Raw genomic sequence first — 18,132 nt, 5'->3', positions numbered from 1 at the left:
CACCACCTTAGCCACACTGCAGAGCCACGTTTTTACCCCATTAGTTTTTGTTTGGGCATGGTAGGAAAATCAAGCAGACAGAATCCACACTACTTTGAAAACAATATCTTTGTTTAGCCCATTTAAACACTATGCATTAAAGCAAGGGAGTAGAAAACAGGATGAGATTTAAGAAAAAACATACAGAGCTGCTTCACAACAAATATCTTCTTGCTTGACCTACATAACTCCTGTCCCCTCCACTCAATAATGGTATAGACAACTCAATATTAATTCAAAAATATTTCACCATATTAATTAGTAATGCATATAATTTGTATTTCATAGTTTTTCGACAGCCCCACCCCCCAGGTTCGAGATAGTTAATCAACTGGGTGTCAATTTTAAAAATATACGACATAACCTAAAGATCTGACACATGAAAACAGAACACAGCTTATTATACAACAATTCTTGAACTTAGAAGGGCTATAAATATTAAAGCTGTGAAAGCCAGTGATAAGTAAATAATTATACTAACTTGCAGATGAGTCCTTACAAAAGACTTCTTCCCTGTGTAATCAAAATTATTTCTCATTAAGAAATACAGCAGTTGTGAAGCTTCAGTACGAATTGAGCTGAGTTTGGAATTACAGCATTTCAAAATTTCATAACACAATGCAGCACACATGTCAGCTCTACCTTCATAAAATGCAGAGGGAAACTGAGGAAAGAATGAACCAGAGAAAAATAATCTGTTAAGGCTAACTTCAGTAAAATAAACAAATGTCAAGAGAAAACAGTGCATACATTCTGAGGATGGTGAAGCTATTAAACAATAAATTATAGATTTATAAAGAAAAAAATAGTGCTAGTCACACTTCATGACTTTTTGATAGAAGTCAGTGGATGAAAGGAATTAAAAAAAAATATGTGGATTTTAGTAAAGTATGATATTGTGTCATAAAATGGTACTTGAAAAAGTAATTCAGACTGATTGGATATTAACAGTTACAGAGAATAAAAGTAGCAAAACAGACATAACAAAAGATAAACAATAAAACAAACGTATTGCATTCATTATAGGGGGAAAAGGTGTGTAAAATGGGTCATGGAATCACGAGTTGCAATGCTAAAGTTCTATTTTTCCTTTTAAATCCAATTTCAATTTGAGACAAGATATTATATTACTTGTATAAATAGATAAAATACAGTGGTAACTATAAAAATAATTGAAGATTAACATTTTTATTTTAGAACGACTTACCTTAAAAATTAGTGCCCTTAAAGCAATGAAGACACTTTTTAAAGCTGTTTCAGACTGGTTTTTTTGAAGGAAGCAGAGGTACACATCAAAAACCTTTTTCATCAGTGGATTATGTCCGTGATCAGTCAGTAGCTGGTTCTTAAAATTGATATAGAAAATTCAGGGTTTTCTTTAAATATTTATACTCTACCAAGGAAGTATATAAATTGTGTAAAAAAAAAAATCTTAGCTTCAGCTAAGTCTCAAGGATGTTATTCACAAAACTTTCACATATAGCAGTACTGAAGCATATTAAAAACTATAAGCAAATCTAAACAGTTAATATTCCAATATATTTAGTAATCTGTAGCCAAAGTGATGGATCTATAATAGAATTATAATATGACAGTATGCATATGTTACTGTGGTCTCAAATATTTAATTAGTGACTCAGACATGAAGAGGGTGGACACAAAAACATGACAGAAACCAATCAATCAAAACTAATAAGGCTTTGACTGCAGTGTTTCTTTATCAGTCCCATATGACCCATAAAGGACAGCTATGTCAAAAGGCTAACTACACAGTGAGATTTCTGCAGATGGGTTTGGAGAGGGAAGGTGGGAGGAGGGGGAGGAAAAAAAGCACCCAATGGAATGGTGCTGACCAGTAAGAGGTTTTACTCTCACTCTACCCTGCTTACTGTTGCACTGTTTAGTAAAAATAAACTAAGAACATACATCATTTAAACAGATCTATTTACTAGCAATTTTCTATTTTTGAGTTTAAAACATTTAAGGTCCAGTTCTATAATCCTTAATCAGGCAAAAATCTTGCTGATTTCAGTGGAAGTTACTAGAGACAAATTGCAGGATTACATGACAACTGGCTGAGTTCAAAGCATATTGTTACTACTAGCAAATGAGACTTTATTATACTAACAACAGTAAAGGTTATTAGCTATTGTATGGCATGATTATGAATGACCTGCTTTGACTGTTTTAATACAGATGTTGTTAGTAATATAGCTCAACATGAGAACTCCTTTTTTAGTAATTTTCTAGGGAATAAATATTTAAAATGCCAAAACTCAAATCATCTATCAAAACTATGTTAAGGACAAACCTTAAACGCCATTGTGAATAAAGATAAAGTATCCAGAGTGGTAAGGCAAACTTCAGTGGCAATGTTTGCTTCGAGCAAGGACTGATGAAGAACATCTGCATCTGAATGGCCATAGCCTGTAGAAATTTCAAACAAAATGCTATTTTATAATTATGAATTTTATATTTTAAAATTATGAATTTTAAAACTAATGCTGCTAATTCATGTAGACAAACATTACAAAAGACTTTCTGCAGTAGGGGAAGGTTAAGAAAAATAAGGACTTTGAAAGATGTTTACATTCAATAATTGAGTAATATTTTATAGTTTGTTTTTTTTACACATTTTTCTAGTCAAGATACAATTATATATGTGTACAATATACTGATATGGTATTCATATAATTTAAGACTATAACAAACTGAACTGCAAAGATAAAGTGTTAAAATAGTAGCATTAAATGTATTTAAAATAATGGATTTAAGTAACTGGCAAGATGAAGTTACTCACCTTGTGCAGTAATGATGGTTCTTCGAGATATGTCTCTCTATGGGTGTTCCATTGTAGGTGTGTTTGCATCCCTGCACTGTTGATTGGAGAACTTTAGTTGCGTTGTCTGTTCAGCCACTGCATGCGCTGCTCCTCTCCTGCCACGAAGCTAGCCAGCAGGCATGGGCAAACCCTCCCCAGTTCCTTCTCTACCGCATAGTCAATGACGAGACCTCTGAATTAGAAGGGAGGAAGGTATTTTGTGGAGCACCCATAGGGAAACATCTCGAAGAACCATCGTTACCACACAAGTTGAGTAACTTAGTCTTCTTCGAGTAGTGTCCCTATGGGCGCTCCACTGTAGGTGACTCCTGAGCAGTGCCCACCACTGGAGGTTGGGACTTTGGAGTTGAGTCTGTTATAGATGGTAGTACGGTGGCACTGAATCTGGCATCTGCAGCTGAGTCCCTGAGGATGGCATAATGGTCTATAAAGGTATGTGCAGATGCCCAGATAGCTGCTCTGCAGATTTCCAATATAGGGTTACCCTTGGAGAAGGTGACGAAAGAAGAGATTGATATTGTCAAGCGCGTGTGTGCATATTGAAGACGAGGGTGGTACATTATGCATCTGGTAACAGAGCTTGACACAGTTTGAGACACATTTGGAGAGTCTTTGAGCAGAAATCACTGTACCCTTTGATCTATCTGCAATGGAGAAGAGGAGCCTCAGATTTTCGGAAAGCTCTTGTTCTGTCTAACTAGAAGGCCAAGGCTCTCTTCATGTCAAGCGTATGGAGGCTGGCTTCCCTATTATCCTGATGAGATTTAGATAAAAGATTGGAAGTTGAATAAGCTGGTTTATATGAAAAGTGGAAGTCACCTTGGGAATAAACTGTAGATGTGGTCTAAGGGTGACTTTTCTCAGGGAAGAACACAATGAAGGGGGAATGCACCAACAGGGCTGCTATCTCCCCTATCCTTCTTGCTGAGGTAATGGTGATCAGGAACACCTTCTTCACTGAGAGGTGAGTTAAGGAGCAGGTTGCCATGGGTTCAAATGGTAGTCTAATCAGTCATTTTAACACCAAGTTGAGATCCCATTGAGGAGTGGGAAGTCCAGGTTGGGGAAAGAGGTTCATTATGCCTTTGAGGAACCTCTTCATAATGGGATGGAAGAAGATTGAATATCCTTTCACTGTCGCAATTGCTGCTAGGTGAACCTTTAGCCAGCTGATAGAGAGACCCGATATCTTGAGAGTCAAGACATAGTCCAGGACTGCTGGTAGGGTGGCTGTATTTGGAGCGACACCTTTGTATTGGCACCAGATTTGAGATTGTTTCCATTTTTGTAGATGGGTATAATGAGTAGCTCTTTTCCTACTGTGTAATAACACCTCCTGCACCTCCTCAGTGCATGATGTCTCTACATGTTGGAACCACGAAGGAGCCAGGCTTTGAGCCACAGAATCCATAGGTTGGGATGGAGCATCCATCCCTCGTTCTGCAATAGCAGGCATGGAGTGACTGGAAGAGTCCTCGGTGGACATAGTGCCAGCTGTGACAAGTAAGGGTAACACTTCTGCCTGGGCCAAGTGGGAGCAATCAACATGATGTTTGCTTTCTTTTTTTTTCCCTTTCAACAGGACTTTCGGAATGAGAGGAAATGGGAGAAAAGCATAAAGAAGACCTCTGTCCCATGGGAGGAGAACATCCCCCACGGAGTGTTGCCCAATTTCCGCTCTGGAGCAGTACTGAGGACATTTCTTGTTCTGGTACATAGTGAACAGGTCTATAGTCAGTGTCCCCCAATGATGGACTGTATCTTCTAGGACAACTGAATTTATTTCCCATTTGTGGTCGAACAGGAATTTGCGATTGAGGATGTCCGCAGTCATGTTTTGCACTCCCGGCAAGTATGCCGCTGAAATTATGACATTGCAGTAAATACACCAATCCCATAATTTTAGTGCTTCCATGCACAGGGAGTGTGATATGGCTCTTCCCTGACAGTTTATGTAATACATGCAGGCCACATTGTCCGTCATGACCTTTGTATGTATGTCCTTGATTAGTGGGAGGAAGTAAGCACACGTTTCTGATAGTGCTGAATTCGAGCAGGTTGATATGAAAGCACTTCTTGGATGGTGACCATTTGCCCTGCACAGTGAGACCATTGAGATGCGCACCACATCCTCCACACCACATACATGAGATTCCCATACATACATTCACTGGGTCTTTCCACCAATCCAAGGATTACTTGACCTTGGTGGGCATCGACAGCAGTTTGTTTATGCTGTCTCTGTTCAGCCTGTAAACTGAACTGAAACAGGCCTGGAAGCATCTTATGTATAGTGTGGCATGAACTATGACTGGTATGCCCATGACCATATGCCCCAGGAGCTGCAGGCAGTGTCTGGCTGAAATCTGGGGGCTGGATTGTACTGTCTCTGTCAGCGTGGAAAGGCAGAGGAACCTGTGATGTGGGAGGAGCACCTTCACCTGAATGGAGTCGAGGTCGGCTCCTATGAATTCTAGTCTTTGTACCGGAGTTAATGTTGATTTTTGTGCATTGATTTCAGACCCAGATTCTAGAACAGGTTCAGTGTAGTCTAGTGAATTCCAGAGGGGTAGCTGTGTTAGCTTGTTTTTAGCAAAACAGTGAGAGTCCTGTGGCCCCTTAAAGACTAACAAATTTATTTGGGCATAAGCTTTCGTGGACAGAAACCCACTTCATCAGATGCATGAAGTGGAAACTTCAGTTTCGTAGGTATATATATACACACATGCAAGGATGGGTGAGTTACATCACAGTGGGGAGGGCAAGTGTTAATGAGGTAAATTCAATCACAGGCTGGATGAGGCCATTCAACAACAGTTGATGAGAAGGTATGAATGTCAAAAGAGGGAACACTATTCTTTGTAGACGGCTAGCCACTCCCAGTCTCTATTCAGACCTAGTCTGATAGTGTCAAGTTTGCATATGAGTTCCAGCTCTGCAGTTTTGCACTGGAGTTTGTTTTTGATGGCTTTTTGTTGAAGTACGACAATTTTCTAGTCTGTTACTGAATGTCCAGGGAGATTGAAGTGCTCTCCTACTGGTTTTTGAATGTTACCATTCCTGATGTCTGATTTGTGTCCATTTATTCTTTTGCGTAGAGACAGTCCGGGTTTGGCCAATGTACATGGCAGAGGGACATTGTTGGTACATGATGGTGTATATCACATTAGTAGATGTGCAGGTGAATGAGCTCCTGATGGTGTGGTTGATGTGGTTAGGACCTCTGATGGTGTCACTTGAGTAGATATGTGGGCAGAGTTGGCAATGGGGTTTGTTGCAAGGATACGTTCCTAGTTTAGTGTTTCTACTGTATGGTGTGCAGTTGCTGGTGAGGCTGGGGGGCTATCTGTAAGCAAGGACTGGTCTGCCTCCCAGGGTTTGTGACAGTGAGGGATCGTCTTCCAGGATAGGCTGTAGATCCTTGATGATGTGTTGGAGAGGTTTTAGCTGGGGGCTGTAGGTGATGGCCAATGGCGTTCTGTTGTTTTCCTTGTTAGGTCTGTCCTGTAGTAGGTGACTTCTGGGTACCCGTCTGGCTCTGTCAATCTGTTTCTTCACTTCCCTAGGTGGGTACTGTAGTTTTAAGAATGCTTGATAGAGATCCTGTAAGTGTTTGTTTCTGTCTAAGGGATTGGAGCAAATGCGGTTGTATCTTAGGGCTTGGCTGTAGACAATGGATTGTGTAGTGTGTCCTGGGTGGAAGCTGGAGGCATGTAGGTACGTGTAGTGGTCGGTGGGTTTTCGGTACAAGGTGGTGTTTATGTGGCCATCATTTATTTGCACTGTAGTGTCCACGAAGTGGATTTCTTGTGTGAACTGGTCCAGGCTCAGGTTGATGGTGGGGTGAAAATTGTTGAAATCCCAGTGGAATTCTTCAAGAGACTCTTTTCCGTGGGTTCAAATGATGAAAATGTCATCAATAGAGATGTAGGTAGAGGAAAGGCACTTTGGGATGAGAGTTGAGGAAGCGTTGTTCTAAGTCAGCTATGAAAATGTTGGCATACTGTGGGGCCATGCGGGTACCCATAGCCGTGCTGCTGACTTGAAGGTATAAATCGTCTCCAAATCTGAAATGGTTGGGTGTAAGGACAAAGTCACAAAGTTCAGCTATCAGTTGTGCCATGGCATTATCGGGGATACTGTTCCTGATGGCTAGTAGTCCATCTTTGTGTGGAATGTTGGTGTAGAGAGCTTCTACATCCATAGTGGCCAGGATGGTGTTTTCTGGAACATCACCAATGGATTGTAGTATTCTCAAAAAGTCAGTGGTATCCTGAAGTCAGTTAGGAGTGCTAGTAGCGTAGGGCCTGAGGAGAGAGTCCACATAGCCTGATAACCCTGCTGTAAGAATGCCAATGCCCGAGATGATAGGGCGTCCAGGATTCCCGGGTTTGTGGATTTTGGGTTGCAGATAGAATATCCCTGGTTTGGGTTCTAGGGGTGTAATCTGTGTAAATTTGTTCCTGTGCTTCTTCAGGGAGTTTCATGAGCAGTTGGTGTAGTTTTTTTTTGGTATTCCTGAGTGGGATCAGAGGACAGTGGCCTGTAGAATGTGGTGTTGGAGAGTTGTCTAGCGGCTTCCTGTTCGTAATCCGACCTATTCATGACGACTGTTGCATCTCCTTTGTCAGCCTCTGATTATAATGTCAGAGTTGTTTTTGAGGCTGCGGATGGCGTTGTGTTCTGTATGGCTGAGGCTATGGGGCAAGTGATGCTGCTAGACAATTTCAGCTTGTGCATGTCAGCGGAAGCATTCTATGTAAAAGTCTAGTCTGTGGTTTCGACCATCAGGAGGAGTCCATGCAGAGTTCTTCTTCTTGTAGCATTGGTGGGAAGGTATCTGAGGGTTAGTGTGCTGTTTAGTAGTGTGGTGGAAATACTCCTTAAGTCGGAGATAGCAAAAGTAGGCTTCCAGATCACTGCAGAACTATAACATGTGCGTAGCGGTAGTAAGGCAAAAAGAGAGTCCCTGAGATAGAACAGACTCGTCTGTTGGGTTAAGTGTGCAGTTGGATAGATTTGCAATATTGTTGGGTGAGTTAAAGGTATCACTGTTGTGGTCCATTGTAGCATGTAGGAGTTTAGATAGTTTAGTGTCCTTTTTCTGCTGTAGAGGAGCAGTGTGTGCGTTGTAAATGGTCTGTCTAGTCTTAGTAAAGATAAGCCACGTGCAAGTTTGTGTGGAGGTTTGTTTTTTTATGAGAGTCTCCAGTATTGAGAGCTCTTTCTTGGTCATCTTCTGTTTGCTGTACAGGATGCTGATCAGGTGGTTCCGTAGTTTTTTTTTTTTTTTTTTTTGAGTGTGACACACTCACTCACTATAATCTGTGTAGTATGTCAATCATAATGGATTTTTCACATTCAGTCCATTTGGTATGATGTCTATTTGTTTGCACCTGGAAAGGAAGATGATGTCTGTCTGTATCTGTGCAAGTTTTTGCATGAAGCTGGTAGATTTCCATTTCATTCAGCTAAATTCAGTGCCTTGCATGCTGATGAGTTCTAGAGGAGTAGCCTCTGTAGTAGCCTAGGTAACTCTCTGGGCTTCGGTGAATGAAAGGGCCCTGAGAAGGCAGTTGTCTAGGTAGGATAAATCATAATACCCTGAGAGCATAAGTGGGCCACCACTACTGAAAGGACCTTGGAGAATATCCTGGGGACTGATGTGGGGCTGAAAGGGAGTACTCTGTGGTCTTGGCATGAACCTGAGGTATCATCTGTGACTCGGTATGATGGAAATGCGGAAGTATGCACCTTGTAGATCAAGGGCTGAGAACCAATCTGCTTTCTCTAATGCTGGAGTAATTGTTGATAGAGCAACCATCTTGAACTTCTGCACCTTGATATATCTACTGAGCACACTGAGGTCCGGTATGGGTCTCCAACCTCCGTTTTTCTTTGGTATTAGGAAGTGGCGAGGGTAGAAGCCTCTGCCTCTTAGATGTTTGGGCACAGGTTCTATGGCTCCTACACTGAGGAAATGGCCTAGACTCTCGTGAGAAGGGCCCCTGAAGAGGGACAGGGAAGGGTGTTTGGGAGTGGGAAGGGAAGAAAAATGGATGGCGTATCCATCTTGGATGATCTCTGGCACCCATTTGCCAGAGGTTATCCACTCCCAGGTGCTGCAGAATGCAATAAGATTGTCTCTGAAGGGATGCACTTTCCAGCATAAAATGACGAGAAGAATGTTCTAAGGGCACCTCAACCAACCCGTTAAACTGCCTCTTTGAAGTTGAGTGCTGGGAGAAAGTTGGTTGAGATCCTAAACTAACTATTCGTCTGGGGAACGTAGGCTTCTTTCTCTGTGGCTTGTAAGATCTCTGAGATGAATATTGGGCTGAATATTGAAGGTATTGTGATGAGCAGGGCTTGAATGGTGGCTGAGGGCAGTACTTCCTCTTGTAGGCCAGAGTATAGATCCCGAGGGCTGAAGATTTGCGCTAGAATCCTTCAGTGTGTGAAGGGATGTGTTGGTCATCTAGGCATACAACTTCGTCCCTTCAAATGGAAGATTCTCCATCATAGTTTGGACCTCTTTAGGGAAGCTGGATAAATGAAGCCATGAAGCCTGTCTCATCACAATGGCCATAGAAATCAAGCATGGCGCCATGTCAGCTACATCTATGGGATGCAGCTGGAGGGATGTTTAGGCCATCAGTTGGCCCTTACTGGCTACGGTCTTGAAGCCCTCAAAGCCATGGCTGAAGGAAGGTGTTTCCTTGTTTTGATATGCCACACTAGAGGCGTGGAAGACTTGCTGTCTCTGAGCTTGCCAAGAGTCCCACTATGGCCACTGTGGTGGGTAAGCTGCTCTGTGGTTGGTACCATGGTTGACCAAGCCAGAGGGGCTGTGAATCAGGTGGACAATACTCCTGATGTCCATTGTGAAACTGAGTCCCATATGGCGGGTGAGAAGAGCAGAAGGAAACCACATCCTCTCACTCACTTTCTGACTTTTATGATGAGAAAAGCAGTACTCAGTAGGAAGACATCGGTGACTTCTGGGCTCTGGGTGAACTCGGTCCCAGGGCCCCAGTACTGAGTAGGAGCAAGTCCGGTGCGTTGGACACTGAAAGATCCACTGTGCAACAGAAATCTGGAGATGCGGATGGCATTGACACTGGAAGTGGTTGTCGGTGCTTAGTGTCTTGCACTGAGATGGGGTTGGAGATGCGGAGGGCTTCAATCGGGGCTCACTATTGGGACTCACAGACCTTTTCTTAGAGGCCTTGTGTGAGTGGCTCATCTCTCTGGACTCACCTCCCTTTGAAGTAGAGAGTTGCGATGATAGTTCCTGCTGGGACTCCTGGTGTTGAAGGGCTGATATCATGAGTAGGAGTTTGAGTCTTAGCTCTCGGTCTTTCCTGGATCTGGACTTCAGTTGCTAACACAAGCCACGCCTGTGGAATGTGCTTCTCTCTCAGTGAGCAAACACACTGTAAGTGTCCGTCTGTCACTGGGAAGATTCTTTGCAACTGAGACACTATTTGAAGCCCGGGGAGCTGGGCATACCCCTGTCAATGGGGGGATCCCCTTCACCAGTGTAGGCGGGAGACAAACTCTTTCTTCTTTCTTTTTTTTGGCACAATAAAATACAAACAGTATAATAAAGAAAAATGCTTCAAGGAAAGGTAAAATTAAGAATTCTAAAAGAGTTAACGATCTGTGAACGGACAGCTATAGCTCCGTCTCCAGCTAGGGGCAGTTGAGAAGGAACTCAAGGCAGTTGAGAAGGCAATTGAGGAAGATGGTTCGCCTGTGCATACTTGCTAGCCTTGTGGCAGGAGAGGAGCAGCGCATGCACGGGCCGAATGGACACTGCTACAGAAATTCTCTGATCAGTAGCTCAGGGACACAGACACACCTACAATGGAGCACCCATAGGGATATTACTTGAAGAAGAATACTATGTTAATATATTAAAAAACTAAAAGTACATGGATAGTTGGAGTTAAATTGAGAACAAATATCAGTAATTTAGGGTAAAATTTAGGATATTGCAATTATCTCAAACCCAAGCATTATAAACGCTGAAAATTCAGAGTTAAGGTTAAATGTAAAGACATTTAAACATGTTGAAGCATCAAAATACACAACAGGACACCCACTAATTCTTACTCTGCCCTGTAGTGACGCCAGGCAGTAACCACATTCTTACAGAATAGTTCCAGAGGGGTAGCTGTGTTAGTCTGTATACAGCAAAAACAACGAGAGTTCTGTGGCACTTTAAAGTCTAACAAATTTAATATTTGTAGACATAAGCTTTCAAGAAGAGAGCTGAAATCTCTCGAAAGCTTATGTCTACAAATATTAAATTTGTTAGTCTTTAAAGTGCCACAGAACTCTCGTTGTTTTCACATTCTTACAATTATGTGTATGATTTTGTCAAAGTAAAATTATGAATAACTGTGGGAAAAAAATAATTTCACATTATGGTCAGGGCAACCTTATAGACCTTGCTGACACACATTGACAATTTGGTAGTTTACTTCGTTCAAGTCCTCTTTGAAATGGGACTAGATTAACATGAACTAATGAACTGTTAATTCATGACAGCTGATCAAAACGGCAACAGGATCCATGTAAATGGCAAAATTTCACTGTTACGTGATAATGGTGACCACTGTGACAGAATCTTATCCTTACTTATGATAAACACAATTTACTATTTGTTGGTCTCAGATTAACTGATTTTTAAAAGGTGCATTAAATTCCAAACTTCTCACCCACTGGTGTCACTGTAGGGCAAATATATGGTTGTTTGGGTCTCCTATCTGGTTCTAACTTTCAGGGTCAGATTTACATGCATGTTCTGGCTGCTTTACGCCAATATGGAGAAGCACAAAGCAGGCAGAGCATACTGACCTGTTAACCTAGGTTTACAGCTACTTTGAATCATGAAAGCAGTGGAAAACAAAATATATACTTGTTTATCCTTCCACCTGCCCTCAAAATTTATTTTGGATTCAGAGAAAGTGCTGTAATTTTAAGAAAGATATATTACATTCTTCTTATATAACAAAGAGATTGAATCTCAATTTTAAGTGGCAAAACTCAACTCAACCTCAACTATGGAACTACACAGTAACCAGATTTTAAAATTTGTCAAAGATAAACTGGCTGTTGAAAATTACACTGGTTTTTCCATATTCCATTACACTTACGTAAAATTTGATTAAATCCAAAGAAGTTAATTCTGATTAATACTGCTGTGACAGGTCAGCATCTGGTTTCAATCTGCACGGGTTTCAATCTACACGTTGTTAGATTGTGAATCACAGAGGTGCTTCACTACTCTGTGTCAGCAACTCCTATCAGGACAGACAAACTTACTACATCTATCACATTGCTATCACTCTGTTTACTTATAAAAGATGTTGTGGGAGGTATCAAGTGAAAACTGGTGACACGCTGGTCATTGATATCATTGTGAAATGTACGCATTACACTATATGAGGAATTATGGATAATTATTGATATTATGCTTTGAAGTCTGTAAACAAATACAGGGAGAAACAGATTTTCTTCCAGACAGAAGGGAAGGTAATTATGTCCTCACCTCTAATGTAAATCAAGCATTGTAAAAGCCAAATACAATGGGAGCTGCATTTGCATGTTAGTGAACAGGAAAAGCCAGGTTAACAGAGGGATGTGAAATCAGTATGTGAAGACACAAAAGACTAAAACCACTGGGAGCTATCTTGTTTCCAGAGTCAAAATCATGAATTTTAGGAAAATATAAAGAGAAGCAAAAAGACAACAGAAGATAACAAGATAAAAAAAATTGTTATCATTTCACTGAAGAACACTCTTGGTGAAGGGGAGGGGTTTATGACCATTATGGATCCTGGTTTTGACTGAAGAGCATCAAGCTCTTGAGACAGACTTTGAGGGTGTGAAAACTGCTTTATCCAAAGTATTGTAACTCGCTAAAGTTATGTCTAGTCTCTTAGAAGCATGTTATATTTTTGTTTTATTTGTAATCAATGTTGTTTCAACTATCTTTATTCAGTATCACTAAATCTGTGTTCTTTATAAATAAGCTTTTTCTTGGCTTTATTATAAATTCATCTCAGCGCTGCTACAGTAAGTAAAGTGAGAGTCCTCAGCTGAACCAAACAAGCTTGTGTGTACGCTGTCTCTCTAGAGACAGAGAACATGGTAATTTCTGTTGTGTGTCCAGTGACCGGAGCTGGATGCTACATGGCAATTATCTTCCAGAGAGTTTGGGGTGCACCTAAAGTTAACCTGCAAGGCAAAGTAAAGGCTGGCAGAGCTTCTGAGGAGATTGTTTGGGTGACTAACAGACTGCAGTGATAGCAAGCTGACATCCAGTTTAGCAGAAGCAAGTCTCTCTCTTGCTGAGGCAGGGTGGGTTACAAGATGACTCATAATCCTGAGTAACTGAGAAAGTGCCATAGATATTCTGTGGAAATTTTCTTCAAGTCAAAATAGGTAGAGGAAGGTAGAATTAAAGCGAATACCCAAATGCTTTAGAAATTTAATATATTCACTAAAAAGCATCTAATTTATTTCCAAACTTAATAATAACAAAGGACATACTGAAGGTTCCAAAGAGCCTTGGGGCATAACTTCATCTATGAAAATTATTTTGTTTAGTAAATGACTGGGAAGAAAGAAAATAAATTATAAATGCAGTGTCTTCCTAAGTTCATAGGTGTTCATCTTGACAAAAGGACATCATTACAAATGAACTTGAGCAACTAATTCCCTAAACATAGATGTTACACTCAGCACACCCAGAAATTTAAGAAATGTAATGTATTATCCCTCTGCCTTAGCAAGTGAGCTTTGCTGGAGATTAGACTGTGTGTCAAGCTCCTTGTTACACCAGTATATTCACTTCACCAGCAAACTCCTCGAGATTCTTCCAGTCTTAACCTTGGCTTACAGGTAACAATCAGTGAACCCCAGTTCCCCAGAGATGTCTCTCTGTAATATCCAGTCTCTCTCATTGGACACTCATGGAAATTATTATTAAGTTCACTGAGACAGTGTATACACCAGTCTGTTATGTTAGCAGAAGACTCATTTTATATTTCAATGTAACAGCATCAAGATGTTTTATAGCAAAACTAAGAATAAGTTTATTAACAAAGAACAGAGATTTAGGTCATACTAAATAAGAGAAAACAGACAGGGATGGTTACAAATAAAACAAAACACAACACATTTTTGGTGACTAAAACTTCTTTCTAGCAAGTTACGCATTTGCCAAAATCAGTTTTTCACTTATAGGAAGGTATCAGCAGCTCCTGCCCTTCAGGCCAAGAGGATCAACTTTTATAAGCTCAGAGGATGCTGTTTCCTATGTCCCTTAAGTGATGAATAACTAGAACGTGTTTCTAATCCCCCTTATATTTTCCAAAGTATACTTCCTGGAGGTGCAGACTTGGACCCCCAAGCGAGCTCACTAAGCTCTTTCCTCCATTGCTTGTTAGCTTGATTGCTTTGTTTACCTTATATGTAAATGTGCTTTCATTGTTCTCTATCTGTAACCAAGCCCAGTCAGACAGGTGAATCCACAATCCTTTGTCTAGAGCAGGCTTGGTTTACACACTGGTTTCCAAACACACTTTAAGAACATATTTCTAGCACACATATATAACTCTTTGTGCACAACCCATGCATACATCACACAATGATTTTCAGGATCAGCATGTCACCAGTTCACATGACACCTCACATGTCACCTTTGAGATACATATTATGACAAACAGTATTTTGGGACCTTAGTGTGTTAGGCTTAACATGAGTTACAGTCTGTTGGGCGGGCCCTCTGTCAGTTGGCCTTGAGGAGCTCTAATAGAGTAGATAACATCTTTGATCTATGTATCTATGTGAGACAGAATACACCAAATTTTTTTTTATTAAGACTTCAGAATAATGATGTCAAGATATAGGCTGGGCCAGCTATAGAAAACTGAAAATTATGGAAGAATTATTGAATATCTTCTCAGATTATTTTACTGATTTAAAATTAATTTTAAATTTGATTTGATTGATTTTAAGTATCATACTTCTGGCTCCCAAATGTGTAAAATATTTGGGTTCTATGGTCTCTTATACCCATTAAAGTCCCCTTGAATGCTAGAGAGTGTTAAAATAAGACTATTAAAAGAGCCTATCTTAAATAATTGTATTAACTAGTTTACCCAAAATTCTTTGATCCAGATGCTACACTGTCCCATTCTACCTAGTACACATGAGGAAATTAACCAGATGCTTCTCTCTTTTTCCATTAAATATGGTTAAAACAAAGTTATTAAGCCTATAAACATTATAAATAAAAAAGATTTTTGCTAAGATCAGCGACTGAGAGAGCTCTTTGTATACACACTTATCCAGAAACAGCCATAATCTCTCTTTTTTTGCTGACTTTTAAAAACATTCTCTCTGCCCAAGAATAACATTTCAATACAGTAGATGAGTAGCTCTCCACTTTAAATTCCCATGTGATGGAATAAAGTTCTTGCTCTTTGTTATGCACAAAAAAGAAGACCCAGAAAAACCATAAATCACCCGGATGTAATCTTCATTATTCACTGATCAATGTGATACTTATGTAACATTTGACTGTTCATCCAATAAAGATTCCATTTCTATAATCATACTGCATATGGTTAAGAAACATTTTCAATGCATATATTTGCACTTGTTTACATTTGGCACATTAAATATAAAAGGAGAATAATCAACATTTTTTTAATAGAAGATGTGCTGTTGCCCTCTTTTGTTTTGATTCGCATTCATATAATAGAGAGATGAGTGAACTATAGGACAAAACTGCAGGATGATACAAAATAATTACATCAAAAGGTTCTACTAGTAGAGCACATTTGTAATTTTTAGAAAAAGGTCATATACACAACCACCTCCCTGTTTCTAAAAACCAGTGTATAGAAATATAATACTGTATAAAACATTGTTTATTAATTTATATAATCAAAATCATTGTATAGTAATGATTTTCATAGCAACTCTGCTACATTACATATTCTTTATATTTATGGGATAAATTGTTATATTCCATATAAAAACTACATTAAGAATATTAAGCTTGCACACTAACCAGTCAAAAATCACAACTGCATGATTTCACTTTGCAGAAGCAAATTTAACTATCCTATGATAATTTTGTATTATATGATTACCTACTATTTTACAGAGACTACATGTCTGAGGTAATATCTTTTATTGGACCAACTTCTGTTGGAGAGACAGACAAGGACAGACCTGAAGAAGAGCTCTGTATAGGCTCGAAAACTCGACTCACTCACCAGCAGAAGGTATTACTTCACACACCTTGTCTCTCTAATATCCTCTAACAACACTGCATACTATTTTTACATGAAAACAACTTAATATACTATTTTTATTCAATCATAGGAGAGATGCATCATAATCAAGCTCTCTCCAGTGGGTCTCCTAAGGTTTAAAGTAGAGCTCTTCTTTTGTTCCTCCTCCTGAGGAATATGGGAGGGAAATGCCACTAGGTTCTGATCTAGCATAGCACTTAAGCACATGCTTAAAGTTAAACTGTGTATACATAGCTGAATAGGGGCATTGCTATTAACAATCCTGGGTACTAATCCTATGACAAAATATAGCAGGGGTTCATTGTATGCGCACATCCTAAATTTATAGAGTATTTCCATAACATCCTTTTAAAGTTAGGTTTTTCCATGGACTGTCCTAGGCGTGGGTTTTTTTACTTTTTGTTTTAAAGGAAAAATTGATAAAAAATTCTATAATTTAGAATTATTGGCTACATACATTGGAGCACCTTTCCCACACACCCTCACACACAACTAATGATTTAACCCATGTACTTCTCATTCATGCAAACCTAACAAAACTATACATTCATTATGCAGCTGAGCTAGCCACATGTGCACAGACTCAATGTTCCAATATTTCTTGAGTGTAAGATATTCCAAAAGGATTGGTTTCAAATACTTTAGTTTCAAAAGGAAATAGCTTCCCTTTGGAGAGAAGAGATTCCGCTTTAAGCTATCATTTTGTCTGAAACACAAATATATAAAAACTGGCTACTTACTTTACAGTAACTGGTGTTCTTCATGATGTGTTTGGAATCTTTTGACTAGTAGTGCCCACTGGCTTATGCCTGTGCCCTACCTACCCATGTGTCTCCAATCCTGAGGGCATAAAAGAGACGGAGCGGGGCCAACTGCCTATAATTCCTTTGTAACTAGTATCAGTTTGATTATGGACTCTTAACACAGTTGTAAAGGAGGGCGGGTTGTGGAATACATTTAGACAACACATCTTGAACCGCACCCCACTTACTATACGATAAGTAACCATTTTTATTTCTTCTAGCTTCCACTCTTGGTGACTCCCAAACAGTTACCTCATGCCAAGAGATGGGATATTGGAGTCTCAGTGAAATAATGATTGAAAAAACGCATTACCAAAGCAAGTGCCAGCTCTAGAAGCCTCCATTGTAGCACAGCATTTTGTGAAAATATGACTTGAACTCCAGATGGCAGTTCTACAAATTTCAGAGATGGGTATATTTCTAGAGGAAGTCACAGATGTAGCCTGAGCTCTGGTAGAATAAGCGTTTATCTGAATAGGGGATCCAGTTTAGCTATATGAAAACTGCTTGATACATGCTGTAATCCACTTGGATAGTCTTTGGGAAGAAAATGCTCTCTCTACTTTTTTGACATAGGCAATAAACAACCTCAAGGAGATTCTAAATTATTTTAGTTCTGTCTAAATAAAAAGACAATGGCTCTTCAAACATCTAAAGTGGGTAATTTTCTTTCAGAATTATTGGTATGGGGTCTGGGAAAGAAAACAGGTAAATGAATGGTTAATATTAAATGATTAATAAAATCAGAAACTACTTTAGGGAGAAATCTTAGATGAAGTCAGCTAAGGGATCTCTATGATATATGGTGGATCAGCCATTAAGACTTGAACTTCTCCAATCCTAGGAACAGAAGTAATGGCAATAAACATGAACACGTGGCTAATGATTCACATGGAGGGCCCATCAGAGCTCCTAATACCACATTAAGGTCCCATGACAGAGAAATCCCTTTCCTAACTGGAAGGAAAATCATGTACTAAACCCTTTAAAAATCTAAAAACTTTAGGGTGTGAAAATACTGTGTGATTTTGGATTTCTGGAAACAGACATTTACAGCTGCTTGATGAGCTTTTATAAAACTAATAGAAAGTTCAGTTGATTATGGTGA

At 39.7% G+C, this 18,132-nt stretch overlaps 1 protein-coding gene across 5 annotated transcripts in view; it reads right to left on the bottom strand.

Moving 5' to 3' along the window:
• The window catches only part of DOCK9 (dedicator of cytokinesis 9), a 339,621-nt gene that overhangs the window by 57,357 nt on the left and 264,132 nt on the right, over window positions 1-18,132 (bottom strand). For all 5 annotated transcript variants that reach the window (XM_067536846.1, XM_067536847.1, XM_067536848.1 and 2 more), the window contains 3 exons: window positions 2,351-2,466; window positions 1,247-1,384; window positions 521-703 (listed from right to left, as the gene is read on the bottom strand). In XM_067536846.1, coding sequence (XP_067392947.1) covers window positions 521-703; window positions 1,247-1,384; window positions 2,351-2,466 — 437 coding nt within the window. The remainder of the gene's footprint in view (window positions 1-520; window positions 704-1,246; window positions 1,385-2,350; window positions 2,467-18,132) is intronic.

This window comes from Emydura macquarii, unplaced genomic scaffold, assembly GCF_026122565.2.
Source record: "Emydura macquarii macquarii isolate MOO-44397 ecotype Brisbane River unplaced genomic scaffold, CSIRO-AGI_Emac_v2 contig_3671, whole genome shotgun sequence".
NCBI lineage: Eukaryota > Metazoa > Chordata > Testudines > Chelidae > Emydura > Emydura macquarii.
This window is presented reverse-complemented; position numbering and strand designations above follow the sequence as displayed.